This window comes from Diadema antillarum, unplaced genomic scaffold (assembly GCF_040938485.1).
Source record: "Diadema antillarum isolate AM-2024a unplaced genomic scaffold, OU_Dant_1.0 seq00001488_RagTag, whole genome shotgun sequence".
Lineage (NCBI taxonomy): Eukaryota > Metazoa > Echinodermata > Echinoidea > Diadematoida > Diadematidae > Diadema > Diadema antillarum.
Genome location: NW_027272227.1, coordinates 145,792 through 168,471, shown reverse-complemented (window position 1 = coordinate 168,471; position 22,680 = coordinate 145,792). Strand labels below are relative to the sequence as shown.

The 22,680-nt window shown below is 37.5% G+C and overlaps 1 protein-coding gene across 4 annotated transcripts in view; it reads left to right on the top strand.

Moving 5' to 3' along the window:
* LOC139710004 (uncharacterized aarF domain-containing protein kinase 2-like) overlaps positions 1-22,680 on the top strand; it is a 150,481-nt gene that overhangs the window by 72,360 nt on the left and 55,441 nt on the right. For all 4 annotated transcript variants that reach the window (XM_071621955.1, XM_071621956.1, XM_071621954.1 and 1 more), the window contains exons 5-7: positions 15,253-15,381; positions 19,313-19,420; positions 19,937-20,188. In XM_071621955.1, coding sequence (XP_071478056.1) covers positions 15,253-15,381; positions 19,313-19,420; positions 19,937-20,188 — 489 coding nt within the window. The remainder of the gene's footprint in view (positions 1-15,252; positions 15,382-19,312; positions 19,421-19,936; positions 20,189-22,680) is intronic.

The following is a 22,680-nucleotide window of genomic DNA, read 5'->3' as shown; positions in this document are numbered from 1 at the left end:
TATAAACCCAAAGTAAGGTATAAATTCACAGCGACACGTGTAGAATCCAGACGTTATGACGACCCCATCCAGTGGATGCATGAATGATAATCTAGCAAAATGATATCCAGCAAGGAATCCAGCCTGTCACACCTTCAATGTAGCAATGTCCATAGACTTGAAATGGAGTTGGTCACCACGTAGGTGAATCAGTTCTCTGCAGGCAATACGTGTATCATGTCTCTCAGGCAATATGTCTCCCAGGCCTTATCTCCACAAATGTAGCAGGTCAGCAGGTACTGGTAACATAGGACTGACTTTAAACATTTCACTTCAGAGCCAGAAGTGACGTATGTTGCGACAAAGATTGTCGCCCCCGGCTCGGGGCGACAATTTTTGACGGAGTTGGCGTCATAAATTGTCGCCCCGTCACAAATTGTCATCTGGCGACAATTTTTGACGCTTGTGCAGTTCCCAATTTTTGACCTCGATGGCGACAATTTATGATGGCAAAAAAATTGTTGTGACATAAATTGTTGCCCCGTCAAAGATTGTCACCCCTGGCTTGGGGTGGTTGCTCCGGTGTTATGCTTTGGTGGGGTGGGTATGACTGGTAAGGATGCGTATGTGTGTGTGTGTGTGTTGGGGGGCTGCATGGTATGTGCTGTGTATGATATGTAGGTGCGTATAATATGTGACTTGTTTATGCGTTTGTGTATAGCTGTGTGTGTGTGTGTGCGTGCGGCGTGTGTGTGTGTGTTTGGAGTATAATAATACAATATGTGGAAACTGCATGTGTGGTGGATGTGTAGTGGAAGCGGTTTGTTTGTCTGTGTGTATATGTGTGCCTGTATGTGTACGTGTGTCTGTTTGTGTTTGTGTTTTGATGCTTGTGCGAACGAACTTTTTTGAGCAGCAGGCACTACTGTGGCAATGAAAATGCCTTCAACGTGTATGAGCACGTGTTTAGATAGAGTTCACAGCAGCGTTGATTTCAAAATACAATCAACCTCGCGTAAGTCGACATAATCGGGACTGAGAAAAACACGTCGACTTACGCGAAAGTCGACTTACGCGAAAGTCGACTTACACGTATTAAAGTCGACATTTTGTCGACTTATAAATAAACACTAATTTCCCCTATACAGAGTGAGATTACGATGCGGATCGCTACCCAAATCTTACTCCTTTTGCCGCCAAAACATACCTACTGACATAAACAACAATTATGTTTTAGATCATGCATAAATCTCGCGTGGATTAGTAACGACAACGCACAATTCCCAAATCTCTAGAGAGATTTTGAGAGAGCGCGATCGGAAACCTGGGCCCATTTCTAGACATTGCACGTTTTAAATTTGATTTGAAAAATCAAACGCATATCCCCCAAATTGCATGCAACTTTTCGATTTAAATTCAAATGCGTTGCTGCGAAGATATGCGTGTGAATTCATATGATTCTGTCGAGATAACTTTTCAGTGCCGACTGAGTTGAAATATGATGTGTGATTTTCCTTCCCTAAGTCGCCATATTTGTTTTGCTTAAATTTCTATTGCCATACTCTGAAAATGAATTGTTCTCGCGCTCTGATTCGCAACATTACCGCTCTGTACGGCGCATGCCAGTCTAAAATAAAAAGAAGAAGAAAAAGTTTGACAAAAAAACGACATCTTTCGGATTACTAACCTTTGTAAAAACAAATCACTTCCCAACGTCGGACTAATTTAACTTTGGTCTGAGATTCAAACCTTCGGCATAGCGAACTGTGACAATAATTTGCTACTACATATTTTCATTGACATTTCGTGAAGCAGCATGCGTTTCGGTACTAATAGTTTGAAACGTGTAAATGTTGCGATGTCTTTCCCCTGCTAGTGCAGACTAAGTTCAGTCATGGCGAAAGTTCCGTTACGAAACAAAAAATAATGCTAATCTTTTCAACAATAACGCACTTCCGTAGAGATTTTTATGCGTTTAAACGCAGTTCCTAGTTTCGTCAAAAAACCGCAAGTCTTTTCTGCAACCCTCTTGCGTTTTAAATACAACGTTGCTTGTGATTTGATGGACTTGCATTTGAATTTTAGAATTGCGTTGAAACGCAATTGAGTTTAAGTGTCTTACAATTTTCTAGTTTCGTATGATTATCAAACGCAAGTCTTTTCAGCGTTCCGTGTGATTAGATGGACTTGCATTTGATTTCCGGGGTTGCGTTCAATTTTTAATTTTGCGTATACGAAATAAAATGATGCAAGTCTTTTCAATAATAACGCACTTCCGTAGATGTTTTAATAGAGATGCGTTTAAACGCAGTTTCTTATAGTTTCGTACAAAAACTGCAAGTCTTCTCTGCAACGCTCTTGCGTTTAAACACAGCGTTGCGTGTGATTTGATGGACTTGCATTTGATTTTTAGAATCGCGTTGAAACGCAATTGAGTTTGAGTTTCTTACAATTTTCTAGTTTCGTATGATTATCAAACGCAAATCTTTTCAGCGTTCCGTGTGATTTGATGGACTTGCATTTGATTTCCGGGGTTGCGTTCAATTTTTAATTTTGCGTATACGAAATAAAATGATGCAAGTCTTTTCAACAATAACGCACTTCCATAGATGTTTAGAGATGCGTTTAAACGCAGCTTCTTATAGTTTCGTACAAAAACTGCAAGTCTTCTCTGCAACGCTCTCGCGTTTAAACACAACGTTGCGTGTGATTTGATGGGCTTGCATTTTATTTTTAGAATCGCGTTTAAACGCAATTGAGTTTTAGAAAAAAGTTCCCTAAAATTTTCTAGTTTCGTATGATTATCAAACGCAAGTCTTTTCAGCGTTCCGTGTGATGTGATGGACTTGCAACTGTATTTGATTTTCAGAGTTGCGTTTAATTCTTAATTTTGCGTAAGAAATAAAAAATAATGCAAAACTTTTCAACAATAATGCAGCCTTGGATCCTGGGATGTTAAGAGAAGCTTTTAGACGCAGTTTCTAGTTTCTTACGAAAACCGCAAGTCTTCTCTGCAATGCTCTTGCGTTTGAATACAACGTTGCGCGTGATTTGATGGACTTCATTTGATTTTTAAAGTTGCGTTTAAACGCAATTGAGTTTCAGGTTCGTACAACTATTAGTTTCATATTTATGATTATCAAACGCAAGCCTTTTCAGCAACGCACTTGCGTTTATGTGCAATGTTGCATGTGATTTGATACACCTGCGTTTGATTATTAGTTGGATTTAGTTACATGTAGTTGCATTTTAATTTATTTTCTAAAAATGGGCCCAGGTTTCTAATACGGTTTCGATATACATGTAATCAACGTAAGAATATTCGGATAAACGGAAACACCTATTTTATGTTCTGATAATGATTTTCTACTAGGACCTATAGGTTTACAAAATTTGTGCGTTTTGAGAATAACAAGAAGGAGAAAAGGGGGAGAGTGAACTACTTTCGGTACCACATGTAATTCTCCAATGTATAGACTAGTAAATGAGTGTATGCCCTTTCTATTTTGGCGTACAAGACAATGGACGCGTGGCGCGAACGCTACCGCGCCGTACACTAGTGAATTACCGAGTAGAAATGCTGCGAATCGGAGCGGGAAAACAATTCTTTTTCAGAGAATGGCGATGATATTTTGAGCGAAAAAATTATGTCGACTTAGACGAGGGAATTAACACATATTTTTGCCCAGTTGGCACTCAAAAATCAGGTCCACGTACGCGAGTTGTCGACTTATAAATGTCGACTAAGACGAAGAAATTTTCAAGGAATAACAAAGGCAAGAATCGGGACCTTTTTTTGGGTCGACTTAAGCGGGTTGTCGACTTATGCGATGTCGACTTACGCGAGATTGACTGTAGTATGGGTGTGTCAATTTCAGCGGTGAGGCGGGCTAGGAGAGAGAGACCGAGAGAAAAGGCATACGAGGGAGGTACCCTCCCTAAATGTTATCTGTCTTTGTTCATTTTTTCACTGCAGTCATATTCTTCCATCAGTCTTAACTACAACTTCCATATCACTATTCTTTGTCATATGCACAACGCCAATACATACGTATTGTAAACAAACACCAACAAACACTCAAACAGATCCTCATAATGCAAATAAACTACCTCATTACTTTTTTTTTGTTTTTCCTTGATATTTATTGATTTCATTCAAATCATTCATAAATCAACCCATTCTGGGTGTAACATGAATGCAATTCACAACACAAACAAATCCTTTTGTCAATTTATACTACAAATAATCTCACTTCAACATAGATAGCTGGATTATAAATCAACCCTACTAACAATTTCTTCACGAGAAAGTTTTGACATGTACCAAACCTATATCCCTTGAATATATTGGTTTGGATCATGTAACTCCTTCTCACTTACAAAGGCATATACCAGTACATAAAAAAAAATACATTATACAAATCTAGAATGAAATCATTCATAAAAAACCCGACCAATTCTCCCCCCAACCGAAACAAATCTACATCTATCCTGAATATTAAATCCTACCAAAATCTGTCATACCATTTATAACTATCCTTCTTCAAATCAATTCCCCATCCCACCAACCCCCAATTAACCAAAACCTAAATCATCCCACACCCACATTCACCAAACCCACATACATACACACACACGGGTGCTGTTTGTTATTCCAAAGGTTCGTTATTCCGAAGGTTCGTTATTCCGAAGGTTCGTTTTTCCGAAGGTTCATTTATCCGAAACACACAAATTCCCTATACCTAGAGGTTCGTTAATCCAAAAATGAAAAAGGGTTCGTTAATCCAAACATTTGTGGCGTTATTCCGAAGGTTCGTTATTCCAAAGGTTCGTTGATCCGAAAATGAAATTCGGAGTAACGAACCTTCGGAATAACGAACCTTCGGACTAAAGAGCCTTCGGAATAACGAACCTTTGGAATAACGAAATGTAACCCACACACACACACACACACCCGAACCGATACCACCTTCCTTCCTGATTGAAACGACTTCCCAATGTCGATACATAAGACATGATGGACCGTATCCATAAAAGCAGCATCCGCCCGCACGCAAGCACCACTCCGAATTCATTTACAAATCCGTCAAACAAACTCATCAAACTCAAAGCTGCTGATATTGATATAACGTTTATGCAGGGAGGTGGCCCTCCCTGGTTTATGCCAGCAACAGCTTATCCCTCCCCATGTGCAGCCAAAACACATACGCTGACATAATAAACACATTCTTCCATCATATACACTAACACACACACACACGCACACACACATGCACAAACACACACTAAATTATCATGTACGCGCGCACATACTTCCTTGAAACCTCACCATGACTTTTTACATGGCATGTTTGCATGGATGTAGCCATGAAAGTTATGTGTTGGTATTTCAATGACTATGTCAAGAACGATATTACCCAGCAAAATGTGCTTCGAGGGCGGGCGACAATTTTTGCCGCCAGCCCTCATCTAGATTGTCGCCAGGCGACAATTTATGACGGGGCAACAATTTAAGACGCCATCAACTCCATCAAAAATTGTCGCCTGTTGCAGGGAGCGACAATCTTTGTCGCAACAGACGTAACTCTCAGAGCAGAGGTGTTTGATACTCTGCCCGGTACTTCAAAATTTCTGTGGCTTATATACAAAGTCCATGCACCCCTTCTTGAATGTTCTGCAATTCTCTCCAACCTGGGGCTGCATACATGTGACTTCAAGAGCCTTCCATTTTCCTACCCTGACTTCGTGTGCATAACATCCCACCTAAACTAACTACCTATCACATTGAGCTACAAGGACAGTATATATGTATTGCATCACTCAGCCAAATACTGTAAACGTGGAAATTTTCGCGGTACATTAATTTTCGCGGATTTCGCGCTACGTTCGGCTAGCGCGAATTCAAAAACGCGCGAATATATCTTCACAATTTTCTATGCACATTTTGAACGGGATGAATTGTGTGCGCTTCATCGATGATACTGCTACGTAGTACAATGTACAGGCATGTTTACGCTACTAGTACTGTGCGAAGAGACGATAGATTGCTGTGTACTGTAGCATGCATGTGTGCACCGCACGCACCGATGCTACATTCCCCCGTGACTACGGTACTACAGTCACAGCTGTACTACGTATTTGAGTGCTTGTACTAGCAGTCGAGCCGCTCGCTACGTCGCTTGTCGTATGCTGGCATAGCAAGCTATGTAGCAGAGGCTTTGGATGAAAGCAGTGAATGTGTACTACAGTAAAGTAACCTGCTGCGGAGCGCGAATTTAAGAACCCGCGAATATGTTTTCGAGCCGCTCAGCGCGAAAAATTAATAGCGCGAAAATATTGACGTTTACAGTATGTAGGCACTTCCTAGAACATTATAGATTAGGTGAGCTCTGTAGCTAAACCAAATACAAACTTCTCCCATAATAATCTGGTTAGCCTGTCATACATACACACGTTAAAGCAACCATACCACACATCTTATACACTCAACCAAAAAAGTAAGTTCCCCCTAGCATTTTTGGATATATCTCAAAAAGTTTTTTACCGATTTTCATAATTCAAACGGGAATGGATAGGGAATTTTATTGTCCCCGCCGAACGAGTTCGAGCAGGGGACTATGAAACGGGCTCCGTACGTGTGTGTCTGTCCGTCTGTCCGTGTGTGCGGCCGTGTGTGATCAAAATGTTCAATTTGCTACTTCTCTGTCATTTATGAGCCAATTTTGATTCTGTTTGCTTTACATGATAGCACTACATGGGAGCTTTGAAACTTCTACACAGAATTTCAGTTGTGACCTTTGACCTTGACCTTTGACCTATATTGTACATTTTGCTACAAAATGCTACTCCTTCGCCATTTCTAACCCGATTTCGATTCCGTTTGCTTTGTGTGATGGCTCTAGGTGAGGGCTTCAAAACTTCTACACAGAATTTTGACCTTTGACTTCTTTGACCTCTGACCTTGATTTTTGACCTGTATTGTACATTTTGCTACAAAATGCTATTCCTTCGCCATTTCTAACCCGATTTTGATTCTGTTTGCAATATGTGATGGTACTAGGTGAGGGCTTCAAAACTTCTTCACAGAATTTTGACCTTTGACTTCTTTGACCTTTGACCTTGATTTTTGACCTATATTGTACATTGGCTACAGAATGCTACTCCTTCGCCATTTTTTACCCGATTTCGATTTTGTTTGCTTTATGTGATGGCACTAGGTGAGGGCTTCAAAACTTCTACACAGAATTTTGACCTTTGACTTCTTTGACCTTTGACCTTGATTTCTGACCTATATTGTACATTTTGCTACAAAATGCTACTCCTTCACCATTTCTAACCCGATTTCGATTCCGTTTGCTTTATGTGATGGCACTAGGTGAGGGCTTCAGAACTTGTACACAGAATTTTGACCTTTGACTTCTTTGACCTTTGACCTTGATTTTTGACCTATATTGTACATTGGCTACAAAATGCTACTCCTTCGCCATTTCTAACCTGATTTCGATTCCGTTTGCTTTATGTGATGGCACTAGGTGAGGGCTTCAAAACTTCTACACAGATTTTTGACCTTTGACATCTTTGACCTTTGACCTTGATTTTTGACCTATATTGTACATTTTGCTACAAAATGCTACTTCCGGCGGGGACATATATTACCCACTGCGTAATTTCTACTTTTCCTCGTTACTCATAACATGAATGGCATATCATTGCCACCAGATATCATTATTGGTGTGAAAAGAATGCATTTTATGTCAAAATGCACTTAAGTGATTTCCATTGACTTTTACACAAATGATCAAACAATCACTCATGATTCTGAACTTTTAAGCATGGTTTATTGCATATTCCTCTATCTCTTTCTTTTCATGAGCATACAGTGAAGTATTTAATAATTGGTATGTCCACCATCCGCTAGTGACCAGCCGGCATCTCTTCCTCAAACTGTTAACTAAAGTTTGTACTTGGCACTGCTCAATGTTGGCCCATGCTCTCTGCACAAAGCACATGGCTTCAACCAACATTTTCATGTTGAAAAGGCCTAAGTATGCATAACATCTGTTAAATGGGGAAGCACATTGTACCTGAAGAAATTCCTGAGAATAAAGGTCATTTGCTAACTTGCATAGGAAATGTACACAATGTATAATCTTAAGTGCAACTTTTTTCCCCATGCATTTTGACATAAAATGTATTTTTTTCACACCAATATTGATATCTGGTGGCAATAATATACCATTCATGTTATGAGTAATAAAATTCCCTATCCATTCCCGTTTGAATTATGAAAATCGCTAAAATACTTTTTGAGATATATCCAAAAATGCTAGGGGGGGGGGGGGGGGGCTTACATTTTTGGTTGAGTGTATATACCAGAATGTACATTCAAGACTGAGAGGGAGACAAAGCCCCTAAATTATTGAATCCTAACAAATCTTCTGTAGAACCAATAGGGATAAGCAAATTTAGTGTTGTAGTGTATGAATGAGTTTGTTGGCTGCTACTGTTTCATGTTTGTTCATGGCAGATCATTGGGTGGGTGGGGGCGGGGGGAGAGGCACCAAATAGGGCCTTTATTTTCATCCTCTCGGTGAAAACACATGGTCGGAGTTTCATTAAACTTTGCAAGTATTATTGAGTATAGAGTATATATTTCTACAAATGGGCACCGTGCTCTTCTTGGGGAGCCTCTGAGGCACAATACCTGGAAGTGTGTGTTGTGTGTTGGGGGGGGGGGGGGGGGGGGGGTGGGCAAAGCCCCCAAATTGAGAACCAGGTGTGACAGCTAAGTTAGTGGTACTTACAGCATGAGTAAGTACATACTAGGTGTTACAAACAACATTTCCCACTTTTGATCCTTAATAGTTCAAAAACTGTATATCAGATAACACTGACATTGATACGGGCAATAGCTGAATAGTGAACAATTTTGTTGGAGGTAATTAAAAAATGATAGCATAAATCAGTTTCATTGAATTTGAGATTTATTTTTAGGTAAGGTTTCAGATTTTGCTCTGTTTTCAACCCTCTGAACAAAATTTTAATATTGCACAGGGGTCAATTGGTGTGTATGGGAGTGTGTGGTTAACACCCTGACAATGGTCCTGAACAATGGCCAGGATTGGAATGCTTTATTACATATTCATGAGAAATTCCACTATCACAGCTAGTCTTTATTCATCCTGAAATGTAGTGTGTGCAATTCATGTGCTTATTATTTTCATGTGCTTGCATTTTACCCTTCACCATGAATTCAGACTAGCAGCACCCAGAGCAATCCACATGAATTATTAATAAAGCATTCATGTGCCTTGGAGCAAGAGACTAGGGGGGTGTTTCATGAAACTTTTTGTCGGTGATTTACACCAACAACTGTTAAAAGCTACTGAAATCCTTGCGTCTGATTGGCTGATAGCAAATTTGTCGGTGAAAACCTCCGACGAACTCGTTGATGAAACGCCCCCCAGAAGCCTAGTCAGCAGAGCTCTGAAAAGGTGGTATTTGTGGTATTCGTGTCTAGGGTCATTGTAAGCACACACTCACATACACATCATTGGTTTTTGTGTAAAGTTCAATTTTGTACAGAGGGTTCAAATTTGACCAAAATCTGGAACATCACTTTAGAATTAATCATGGATTTAACGAAACTGATTCATGTTCTCATATCCAAATCACCTCCAACTAACTTGTACACTATTCAGCTGTTACTCATATTAATGACAGTATTACTCAGTATCTGATGTCTAGTTTTCGAACTATTAAGGATTAAAAGTGGGATTTTTTGTTTTGCAACACCTAGTATATGACTGGTTTCAAGTTCATGGTGGATTTGAGGGATGCCTGCCAGGGGCCCTGGGGGATCCAAATTTGGTAAAAATTTTACATTTTTCATCTTCTTGTATATGGGTGAGAATTTTGAACGATGTACAATTGCCAATTTTCGCACCTTATGACATTCTTTCCCACAGAACACGCCAGGATGATCTAAGAAACCAGATTTTTTCTTATCATCTCATAGATTGGTAAATTTCCTTTCAGGAAATGTATGGTTTGGTTGACTTTTGCCTGACAATTTTCATTTGACAAGGACGTAAAGCGGAAAAATACGGTAAAAACGCTATTTTCACAATAATTTTTGTTTTTCAAACTAATGATGTGCCTTTTTTATGGTACGTGGCATCTAATATCTGACCATGTTTTGGATCAGACATATCATGGGTATGTACCACAAAATTATAAGAACTTTATGAGCACGTATAAAATTACAAAGAACAATTGAAATATCAAAGCCCTAAACAGACGAACGTCCTTGATGTTTTTATTTCTATCGCTGCTGCAAATTCTACTTTGTTGTCCCAACTGTAATGTATACGAAAATTTGGTGTTCCACCTAATGAACATATTCTGCAAAAATTGTACGTCTGCTGGCTGTACATGCGACGTAACATTCTTTTATGCAAAATTATACTCAGTTTTCGTCACGGACGTGCTTCCGTTATTTTCTAATAAAGATCGTAGCTCATTAACGTTATTGGCGATATTGTTCTGAGTCGTAATCAACTAAGATATAGCCACACGATAATATGTCTGTTTTGAGTTTCTGTCCATCCTTTGTCAAATAGGAACTGAAATTGTATTTTTAGACGAACCTCCGAGAAAAAAAGTATGTCCGTGATGATTAAAACGTTTTCGAGTGGGACACCATCTTGCTTTGATGGCGAAGGTACATTTTACCTTTGGCTCTCTAGCCAAGGAGCTGCATGTCATTTTTGGAGCGGACCGACGCTCGTCCACAGTTTTTGAACCATGCAATTCACCGAAAACCAATCAAGTAATTGATATTTTCTCTGAAAATTCACCTCCTGATCCCCCTCTGAGCAATACATATGTTGTAAGGATGTCAAATTTCTTATGATTTGTATTGACAATACCTTTTCAAATTTTTGAAAGAGTTAGGAAGGCTACGTACTCTCTGCCGATTAGTTATCCGTCCTGGAACATAACCCTAGTAGTAGAACGAACGTCCGTGACAATTCCAGCGAACGTCCGTGACGTATGCAATCCCACCGATAGGGATGACTTGTCCCAAAAGCGTCCTGTATTCTTTAAAACTTTTGGCTCCAATAGCGACAAATAAAGTTTTACAAAGTAAACAATGATTTTAGAGCAGTAGATTCAGAATTTTAAAGGCGTTATGTGATAATGATGAACAAACAGTTGAAAATTTACTCACAATTTTACGCATGTTTTCCCTCTAATTATACAAAAACAGCTTAACACTGAAAACAAAGTTATAGGAAAATGGAATTTTGCGTAATCTGTAATTTCTGTGCATTTAGATTTCTTTCTAATGAGGTTCTGGAGACAATTTGTACTGTTACAGGTTCTGAAAGTTTTGCTCACGGACGTTCCCGAGAAAGGAAATTTCTGATAATTACAAATATATCACTGCACATTAAGTTACTGTTACTTGAAAATATTACCAAATCCCCGAGTCACTCATACCCAAAAGTGAATAACGTTCAGCACTCAATTTACCTGTAATAACAAACGGAAAACGTTTTGGTCACGGATGTTCGTTGGTAGAATAAGTCAATGGATTACATAGTAGGAGAAAGAAGAACAGTGCCACTTTTTAGTGACAGATGCTCCAAGTGTTTATCTTTTGAGTATGGCACCTGCCGTCTCAAACAGATCACATCCAGTTTTGGTCTCCATAACGGACGTTCGCTGTTTTTGTCATGATATTGAATGCCTTAATTCATTCTTATTTTTCTCTTCATGACGATTTTCTCTCATTCCCTAAGTAGCCTGAACATGCTGCGACCAAACAGAAAACAAAAACACAACAAAACAAAACAAAGCAAATCCGAAAAGTGCTACGCAATCACATTCAGGATAATGACGGAAGAAGTCTGTAATGGGCATGTGTTGAAGAAGAAACAGAACAGTTTCAAAAGGACGTGGAAGCAGTTGAATGAAAATGAGAAGAAATAGAGAGTGATCGAGCTCCAACACACAGAGAAAAGAATTGCCAGTGCACTCCCGTTATACCAAATTCCTCTGGAATATTTTGTTTTGTTTGTTTATTTTTTTATTCATCGAAATGCCGTCACAAGCGAACAAAAATAACGCAGTATACAATTATTGTCTGATGAAAATAGGCAAATCCTCCGCTTATCATGACATGGTGTTTTTTTATACTCATCAATGAAAAGCAATGTTAATTTATAATTCTTTCCAAGATTTGTTTTTTTTAAAATTTTACATTTAAGAGACAGAGAGATCGTCAATTTGTTTGTGCTTTTGTGCTTACTTTGAAAACACATGCTAAAAAAAGTAATTAGGTTTAAGGTTGCACTTTGATACGTTCGCTCTTCCAAAGATTCGTTACTCCGAATGTCCAAAGGTTTGTTATTCCGAAAATGGGGAAAAAAAATTGTTAGTAGTTAATTCAGGAGGTTTCTTATTAAAAATGTTCTTACTCCCAAAGTTTGTTAGTCCAAAAATTAAATACTATGGTTCATTATGTTTAGGTCCGTTCTTCTAAAAGTGGAATGGGCCTGATATTCGTTTAGGTGAAAACAGTTATCATGAGGTTTTGAAATTTGGAGGATTTGGTTGTTAACTTGTGTATCCACATTTGGATTTTAAGTGAACCTGATTTTTCATGCTCCAATTAATAAACCTTTCGATTAACTTTCGGAGATTCCTATCATTTACCGAAGAAAAAAGCTTCATGATTATACGAAATCTATCAATTTTCGGATTGACAACCTGTATGAATAACGAGCCTCCGAAATGACGCGCTACAAAGTGTTTGTTATAACAAACCATATTGTACGATATCGAGGTCACAAACATCCATCCAAGTTATATGGACTTATTGTGTCTTGTTAGGGCGAAACTTCGCAGTATCGAACCTAATATCATTTCTGACTAATATAACAACACAAATTCTCCTCGGTAACAGTGTGTAACACAGGGAGCAAACGCAGAGGGATTTCATCCTAACGTATTCGTTTGCCCTCCCCAGTAAACTTTGTATTTCTATAACGGAGCACATTTCTTTAGTTTTTCTGTTAATTCTTTGTCATATTTAGCCGTGACCATGTTCGTTATAAGCAAATGTTGCATTGTAGACTTTAGATAACAAATTTAGGACATGAATCTTTACTTCGTGATAACAGAATTTTGATAAATCTATTCGTTCTCAAGGATGGACTACGTCACTGGGATTACACGTACGTTTGTATACGTTCATTTACGAGAGATGGAAAAATTGTTTTCTTTGATTCCTCAATATGAGAAGATAAACAAGCTTTTATAATTGAGAATTGGTAATATCTATTCAGGATTTTGCAGAGGAGTTTGTTTTCGACATGAAATTGCTGTTTGTTGTGAGCAGAATTTGTTTCCAACTCAAGAGAGCTGCATTGTTCAATATCTTGTTTGTTCCGAACGTCCGTGAGCTATATGCAAACCTCCGTGATGAAAACTGCTACGTTTGTTGGGTTATAGAGACTGCCTAGATCAGATACATCTTAAAAAGGTACGTTATTATTTGGGAGTGAGGATTAAAGCATCGGATAGTGAAATAAGAGGTCAAAATATTGAGTTTCTGTAAAGTGGAGAAAGTGTTTAGCGGAAGAGCAATATTTCAACAGAAATGACGAATTTGGTTAAATCATCAGTTGTCTACCATTACGTACAGGTTAAGGGTGCAAGCTTAATATTCTGCCAACACGTACACATGTCCCTTAAGATATTTCGTTACGATTTTGAACTGAATCAGATCTTTGCAAACTTTGTTAAATGGTATTCAAATACATGTGCAGTACTATTCCTTACGGACGTTCGCTGCTCTGGACATGGTAAACTTCCGCGGTGAATAAAAACTTGTTCCTCTGGGAAAATCCTAGTATACTTGGGTTCATATTAAAGCTTGAGTTATACTCTTTCAGGTAAGATAAATGATTTGGAGAATTTCCCACTTTTTAAATTTTGCCTTGTTTTGGCTCAATTGTACATCGTTCAAAATTCTGACCCATATGCATAATCAAATTTCAACCAAACTTGGGAGGCATTATCTCTAGTGTGACAGTATCTTCATAAAAAAGGGCACCATGCCCACCTCTCTTGGGTCCCCCAGGGGATCCCAGAACCCATAACAAAGATAATGTTTTAAAAACAGCAGCAGCAACCATGACTACAAATCTATGATACCAGAAATACTATGATAATGATAAGATACATTAGTGAATGTACTTTCATGTTAGAGTGAGAGAATACCGTACAGTCAACCTTGCCTAAGTTGAATTTAATTGGAATAAAGAAATACCTTTAACTTATGAGGGATTAAAATCAATAGAATGTAAAGAGAAGAGGACTTGAAAAGACCTTTGACTTAACTTCAAATGTGATTACTCGTCTGATGTGAGGTCGACTTAAGCAAGGTTGACTGTAGTTGTACAAATTGACACCATTTGCCACTTGGGGGATCCAGGGGCACCATGGTGGGGGGGGGGGGGGGGGAGGAGAAAGCCCCCAAATCAAGGAATCTATATGAATCCTCTTTTCTAGCACCAGAAGTGATTAGCCAGGTCCCCCAAAGTTTGCTATGAACATTGTTTGTTCTAATAGGTACAGTCTGGAAGAATGCATGGAAGGTGAACTTGCGATATTCAGGTGAGCAGGAGACCTCTGGCCTGAGTCTCTTGTCCTTTACTCTCAACAAGAAGCTTGTACAAGTTGAAGTCTAATGTGAATAATGTAGCATAATTAGATCACTCAAGGACAAGTTGGGTCATTGATATGTACTAGAATGCCACATAATTTGAAATGACGCATTCATGTCCTTCCTTTATTCAGTCCATAATGCAAAAACCAAACAAAAAAAAAGCCTGGCGACTTCCATTTTTTTATGGTGTCTTTATAGCCAAAAGATGAAATAATACACAAACACGAAAAGAGAGAAAAGCAAATGGGTTTCCTTGGCAAACCAAAAGATATTGAAAATATCAACATTGTTTTATGTAATGTCCTTATTATCATTGATGAATAAACTCATTGTAGCTTACACCGTAGATCACATTTGGGACAATCATTTACGAACCAGTGCAAGAGTCCTGCTCTACTGACTTTGTTTTAGGAGCTGTATCTTTATAGGTGTTTTTTAATTTGTCAAGTTTATTTATTTCAAGCTATAAAAATTCACATAGTGTTCAGTTTAATGCCAATTATTAACATATGTGTTGTCATTATGTTTTGCAGGTGGATCTGAAAGTAGAAGCTGAAAACCTACAGAAATTTCATCGAAACTTTTCTGATGTGCCTTATGTAAAAATTCCTCAGCCTATTTGGCCTTTTGTAACTGATCAAGTATTGGTTGAAACATATGAGGTGAGCTATTGCATAATTTTTTAAATAAGAAATGAATGCAGTCAACTTCCTGTAGTATAAATCATAACAAAGATTGGTCGTTAACACTCTTGTATGATTTGTCAAGTCACAAAAATGTGAAATTGGCATATATCAGCATATAGTAATGCTGCAGATTAGCTGAATAATTGTATGTGATTCTTTTTGTGAGAGGAGATTTCGACAGTTTCCAGCTGAGCATTTTATATTTTTTGCGATATCCCTTGAATATTGATCCGTACTACTTGTAAGGACTTTGTGCTTATAAGTAGATTTGCCAAGTGTTGTATGTGCTAGTACTTCTAAGGCTAATAGTATTCAAATCCATTATATGGCTTTATTGTGTTACATTCACTTATGGATATCTGTCGTAAGAATTCATATTGATATTGCATTTCTGCCAAATGAAATGATATACTCCAATCTGTAAATGTATATTTTTCAAGATTATACCTTAAAAAAAAAACAGTACAAATGTGCTAGTTTCAATCATGCATTGTAGGAACACTTCTTGCCACATATCCAGTTGGAATTTCTTCAGATATTTTACTATTGCAGGTAAAATTTGTGTTTTGTTGATTCATAGATGAACAAGTATTTCACTGTAAAATTCATCCATATCCTGATGTCATAGTAGATATAATTTTAATTGCACTTTTTGTCCCCGCCGAACGAGTTTGAGCAGGGGACTATGAAACGGGCTCCGTATGTGTGTGTGTGTCCGTGTGTGTGTCCGTGTGTCCGTCCGTCTGTCCGTCCGTCTGTCTGTGCGTCCGTGTGTGATCAAAATGTTCAATTTGCTACTTCTCTGTCATTTATGAGCCAATTTTGATTCTGTTTGCTTTATATGATAGCACTACATGGGAGCTTTGAAACTTCTACACAAAATTTCAGTTGTGACCTTTGACCTATATTGTACATTTTGCTTCAAAATGCTACTCCTTCGCCATTTCTAACCCGATTTCGATTCTGTTTGCTTTATGTGATGGCACTAGGTGAGGGCTTCAAAACTTGTACACAGAATTTTGAGCTTTGACTTCTTTGACCTTTGACCTTGACTTTTGACCTGTACATTTTGCTACAAAATGCTACTCCTTCGCCATTTCTAACCCAATTTCACTTCCGTTTGCTTTATGTGATGGCACTAGGTGAGGGCTTCAAAGCTTCTACACAGAATTTTGACCTTTGACTTCTTTGACCTTTGACCTTGATTTTTGACCTGTATTGTACATTTTGCTACAAAATGCTACTCCTTCGCCATTTCTAACCCAATTTCACTTCCGTTTGCTTTATGTGATGGCACTAGGTGAGGGCTTCAAAACTTCTACACAGAATTTTGACCTTTGACCTTTATTTTTGACCTATATTTTACATTGGCTACAAAATGCTACTCCTTTGCCATTTCTTACCCGATTTCGATTCTGTTTGCTTTATGTGATGGCACTAGGTGAGGGCTTCAAAACTTGTACACAGAATTTTGACCTTTGACTTCTTTGACCTTTGACCTTGATTTTTTACCAATATTGTACATTTTGCCACTAAATACTACTTCCGGCGGGGACATACATTACGCACTGCGTAATTTCTACTTTTCCTTGTTGTGCTGGCCTATGTAGCAAAAGTCTGTAATTTGACTTTTTAATACTACAGTTGGTTTCTGTAAAACCAACAATATTTACAGCATGAATTTCTCATGAATTGCAGCTTATGGCCTTTTTCACAGCATGACATTTCCGCCAATTGCCACTGGCATTCAATGCATAGTGTAGACAAATTTCACATGCGTTTTAATTTCTCGAATCTTGGCTCCTCGTGAAAGTTGTGAAAATTAAATGCAAGCCAAAATTTCTGGTTTTACAGTATTCTGAAGGTTTGTTAATCCAAAATATGGGGAAAAAGTTCATTATTTCACTGTACCTTTATAAGGTGCTATCAGTTAAGTTGAGCTTCTTGAGAGGAAGAATGAGGGAAAACTAATCAAAATAATCTTGTCTATAACTGTACTAGAATGTGACATGGTATTTGGTAACCCTGGTTTACCATCTAAAAATTTGCCATTTTGTTGAATTATAGATTTTTTTTATGCCTCCGCCACGAAGTGTTGCCAGAGGCATTAAATGTTTTCGGGATGTCTGTCCATCTGTCCCTCCGTCCTTTCGTCTGTAATCAATTTTGTAGACTGCGTATCTAAAAAACCATTAGAGGTATCCTAATTATTCTTGGCAGTATATGTATAAGTGAACAAAGTTGTGCCTGGGACGGTAAAAGCCGGTCGGGTGTAGACACATGTACGTACACGTCGTCTCGTATCTCGGAAAGATACTTTGAGTTTGAATCAGATATATTGGGACGCAAGTGAACTAAAGGTATGATATTTGAGTAGACTTTGAGAAAGGGCATACTATATACGTCATAAATAATAACTTTCATTCTAAAAGGGCACCACTGCCACAAGAAAAAGGGCACATTTTTTTTGGCCATAACTTTGATCAAGGAAAAAAAAGGCATTGCGGCCAACGAGAGGGGCACCGGTTAATTTGAGGCCTGCATGAACTACCAAATAAAGATTCTTCAGAGAGAATTTTGGGTCGTGAGGTCAAATCTCAAAGGTCAAGTGAAAATGTTAAAATTTCACTTTTTTCTCCATATCTAACAAATGGTTCAAGGTATCTGTATGGAACTCATAACATGTGCATGTACTGACTGGCAGTCATTATCTAGGGAATTTATGGGTCAAAGGTCAAGGTCAACTACTCAAAATTTCACTATTTCCCTCTCATCTCTGCAATGCCTGCAGGATTTTTCTTGAAACTTAGTGTATGCATGTATTACCCAATAGAAATTCTCTTTAAAGTTTCTTGCCAAAAGGTCAAAGGTCAAGTGAAAGTGCTAAATTCCACTTCTTCCTTAAACTTATAAAAGGGTCAAAAGTCAAGTAAAAATCCTCAAATCCCCAAATACCTACACTCTTAGAAAATATAGCCATCCATCCAATTCAACCTAGTTCAAGGAAAGTAAACATGCAACACATTATTGACGAACCTGTCATTTTAATATTTTGTTAATTATGTGAAACTATTGTCACACATTGTCAAGACATTGTACTATAGACCTATTAGGATAACCATGCATTATGGCGGAGGCGTACCACTCGCCATAGCGACATTTGTAGTTTATTTTCTTTTCTTTTTTTAGTGCAGTAACTTGGGTTGCCATAAAAAGAAAAAAAAATGGGTGAAAATAATTTTTAGTGTTATTTCATTAAGATTTTGTTGTGTAACAAGGAGGTACTAGGCAAGCCTAGTACCTCCTTGGTGTAAGTAATCTTAATGCAACAATAAGTGAGTGCTGATTTGTTAAATATATCCTATGATTCAGTTATTCTTTTTTTCTCTTTCTCTGATTATGGGACCTAAAATAGTATATTGCCATATTATGCCCTGTTGGTGAAGTGGAGGAAAAGGCAGTGTATGCATTTATGCAGTCCAGCTGCAGTGCTCCGCAGCAGCAGCTCCAGCACCAGCACCATGGCATTTCACTATGCAATATCAGTCTTCATACGAAAATATATTTGTTTAAATATGTAATCATGGGCCGAGTTTGTGTATCAAAATTGTTTAAATGTGAATTACTGTTCTTAATTAGTTTATTATTTAAAAAAAAGAACTTTAAAAAATTGTTTTAATCACAAATACTGAATGACAGGAATGAACTGGCATTAGAATCGCTATTGCTAATCGTTAAGATTTGGCCACCATAATAGCAGTATGTAACTGTATAACATGTTGTAAGAAAATGAGGTGCCACTACACAATACCTTGGATCTGAATCACGTAGCAACTTGATTCTTGGACATCAGTGCATTATAAGAGGCCACTATTGTTAACTCATATTCCCTCTATCATTTATGTAGGAGGGTGAGAGCATATTGTCATTCGTCTCATCATTTGAAAATTCACCGGAAGATGTCAGAGTGAAGAAGTGTCTTGCTCAGATGGGAATAGATGTCCTTCTCAAGATGGTGAAGTTGCATTATATGCATCATCTTACGTTCATTTTATAGTATACAACTAAAAATTGATTATATTCTTTTTGAGGTTGTAACTGTATCAGACAATTTCAAAGTTGCATGTCATGTTAGTCTCCTCCCCACAGGCAGATTTAAAAGAGAAGAAACAAATGTGCTCTGTAGCTTAAGTAATCTGCCATCAAATGATAGCTTTGTTCTAAAAAAAAAAAAAAAAAAAACCACAAAAACAAACTATCGTCCAGTTTACATACTGCTAGTATTTTGTGTTATGAAATGTCTAAGATGGAGAGAACAATACCATAGATTTCATAGTGGTAAAACACTACATATCTACATATCGTAATGACATGCAATGTTAGTATAATAAAAATTTCAATTGGTTCATTTTGATTTATGTTTCTCTTTTGGTTAGGAAATGAAGACTAAAAACATAATTACCCCCCCCCCCCCAAAAAAAAAAAAAAAAAATATATATATATGTATATATATCCTCTGATATCAATACAGGTTTTTGTAGATAACCTTGTCCACGCAGACCTCCATCCAGGCAATATTCTTGTTCAGGGTGTTGAGAAAAGCATGTCCCTGTCAAGGAGAACGGTGCAAGTCTTGGATCATGCTGATGAATTCCAGGTTTGCCTTGAAGAGGCACCAAGCCCTCTTTGTCTAGTGTTGCTGGACACTGGCATCATAGCACAGTTGGATGAAAAGGACTTCAGCAACTTCTTCCAGGTGTTCAGTGCCATAGTTCTATGCAAGGTGAATTTTATGATATAATCACTTATAAAGGAAACCAAAACTCAAATATGATTGCAAATTGAGAGAAAGCAGCAATATTAGTAGAACACATGAGTAAAAGTTAGGCAATCAATTTAAGAATTACGCATGTTTAAAATTTCAGTGTTGACATCGCTGGATAAGAAGACTACTGCAGTTCATGACATCATTTGGACAACAGTATGAAGAAAGTGTAAGAATTCCACAAAATATCTTTTTTCATGAAAAGTAAATGTTCCATCGACTTATAGCTCACATATGTGACCCTGCACCACAAAACAAACAAAAGGTTGCCAGACATGGATTTTTAGTTAAAGAGCATATTCTTAAAGAGCAAACTTCAAGCTTTAAAATGATGTATAACCCAAATCAAATGGACTCTCCTAACCTATCTAAATATTGGAAAGAAAGCACACACTCCACAAAAGTGTGAACTGAGAAAAGAGGCTCTGAAGCACAGGGTCTATTCAAGCGTTTAATCTTCACCAAGCCATGCTACCTGTGCAATGAATGGGACAAAAGAAACAGGATGAAAACCCACCTGTTTAACACAATGAAGGGATTATCAGATTAAGCCGAAATTGAGCATGTTCTATTAACACTTTCTGTCCATGATAAATGCCAACTTCCAAAGCAGTAATATCATCCTTTCTAAAGTTATTAGAGTTGAAAGTGAAGAGTGTTTACACGTTTTTTTAAGAAATGAAAGGGGTACTCTAGAGACACACCCAATCACACTCACTTTTAAAAAGTGTTCGAGATAAACTGCCGAAAAACACACTTTCCTGTTCATTTTATGATACCAAATTTTAGCATAATGTAGAAGAAGTCTTGCTCTTTCAGAAAATATAAAAAAGTCAAGATTGACCAAATTGACCATTTTTACCTATTTTCAGTCCTCACACAAAATCAGTGCGTGCGACTTTTTGTTCGTTTTGTGATGCACGGTCACATATTATGTTAAGAATACATGTATTACCATTCTCCAAGTTTTCTGAAAGAGGCATCAAAGTCAAGTGCTCTTTCAGTATGCTAGAAATTTTAAAATATAGTGAATTTTCTGTGTATTTTCTTAAAATTGTTGTCTATTCATGATGTCATGAACTGTAGTAGTCTTCTTATCCAGAGATGACAGCACCAAAATTTCAAAAATTCGAAACTTTTGAATCAATTGTCCAATTTTCCTACAACTTTCACTGATTTGTTCTGCTGCTGTATTGCTGCTTTCATTCTATCCACATTTAAATATGGATTTTGGTTTTCTTTAACGTAAGGTAATGAAATGTAAGCATTCACTTTGGAACAGAAAATAGCGTCATATTGTGGAAAACAGATGCATACATAATTTGTTAAGCCTCATGTTACAAAACAAAAACAAAAACCACATTTTCACAAGGTCTGGCAAGTTCATTATGTAGTGAGGTATGATTATCTAGTAAGGTTGTGCTCACATCTTGTAAGAGATATCCTTCCAGGCAGCCTCTCGTACAGTGCACTCCCGTTACAATGAACACGGTTATAACAAAATTTTGTTATAACGCAGTAAAACTTCTGGTCCCAAAATTTTCCCCATTTGAGTCTATGGTACAAAATTTTCTTATAACGAACATGGTTATAGCGAAATTTTCGCTATATCGATGTCTTTTTCGAGCGCCACTGACAAAGAAAAACAAAAGAAATGTGCTCCGTTATAACAAAGTGCGGATCGCCTTCGAAAATACGTAAAGGAACACTAAGCATTTATAGCGTCTCTGCATGTGCGAACGCTTCACATCACTGTGTGTTTGCTCCGTGTGTCACGCACAGTTTCTGAGGGGAACTTGTGTTATTGTAATACAATCTGAAATTATATAAGGTTCGTTTTATAGTTCTGATGGTTCTTTATTACAAAACACACAGATTCAGATACACCTAAATGTCCATTGGTTCGGAAATGAAATAGGGATTGTTTTTTTTACGAACATTTTGGCGTTATGCCAAAGGTTCGTTATTTATAAGGTTCGTTAATCCGATAATGAAATATGGTTCTTATTACGACGTTTCGTTAGTCTGAAAATGATAGGAATTCTAAACGTTAATTAATCAGAAGATTAAAATAAAAGTTTCGTTAATCCAAAAGTGAAAAGGTGAGTCCACTATCAAAACAAAACTTAAAAATTGCAAACTTTATAATCGTCTTAACATAACCAAACCTTCGAAATAACTTTTCTAATGTCTTTTGATTAACAAGCTTTCTTTGGAATAACGAACCTTTATTTCATTTTCGGGTAAAAAACCTTCAGACACAAACCTTCGGAATAGTGAACCTTTCTCATTTTTTGATTTACAAACCATTGAAACGACGAACCTCATTTCATTTCCCGATCAACGAACCTTGTGAAAACAAACTATATAGGCCTATTTCTATCTAAATTATGAACTTTCGGAATAACGAATCTTTGGAAGAGCGAAGCTGCAGATGAACAAACCTTCGG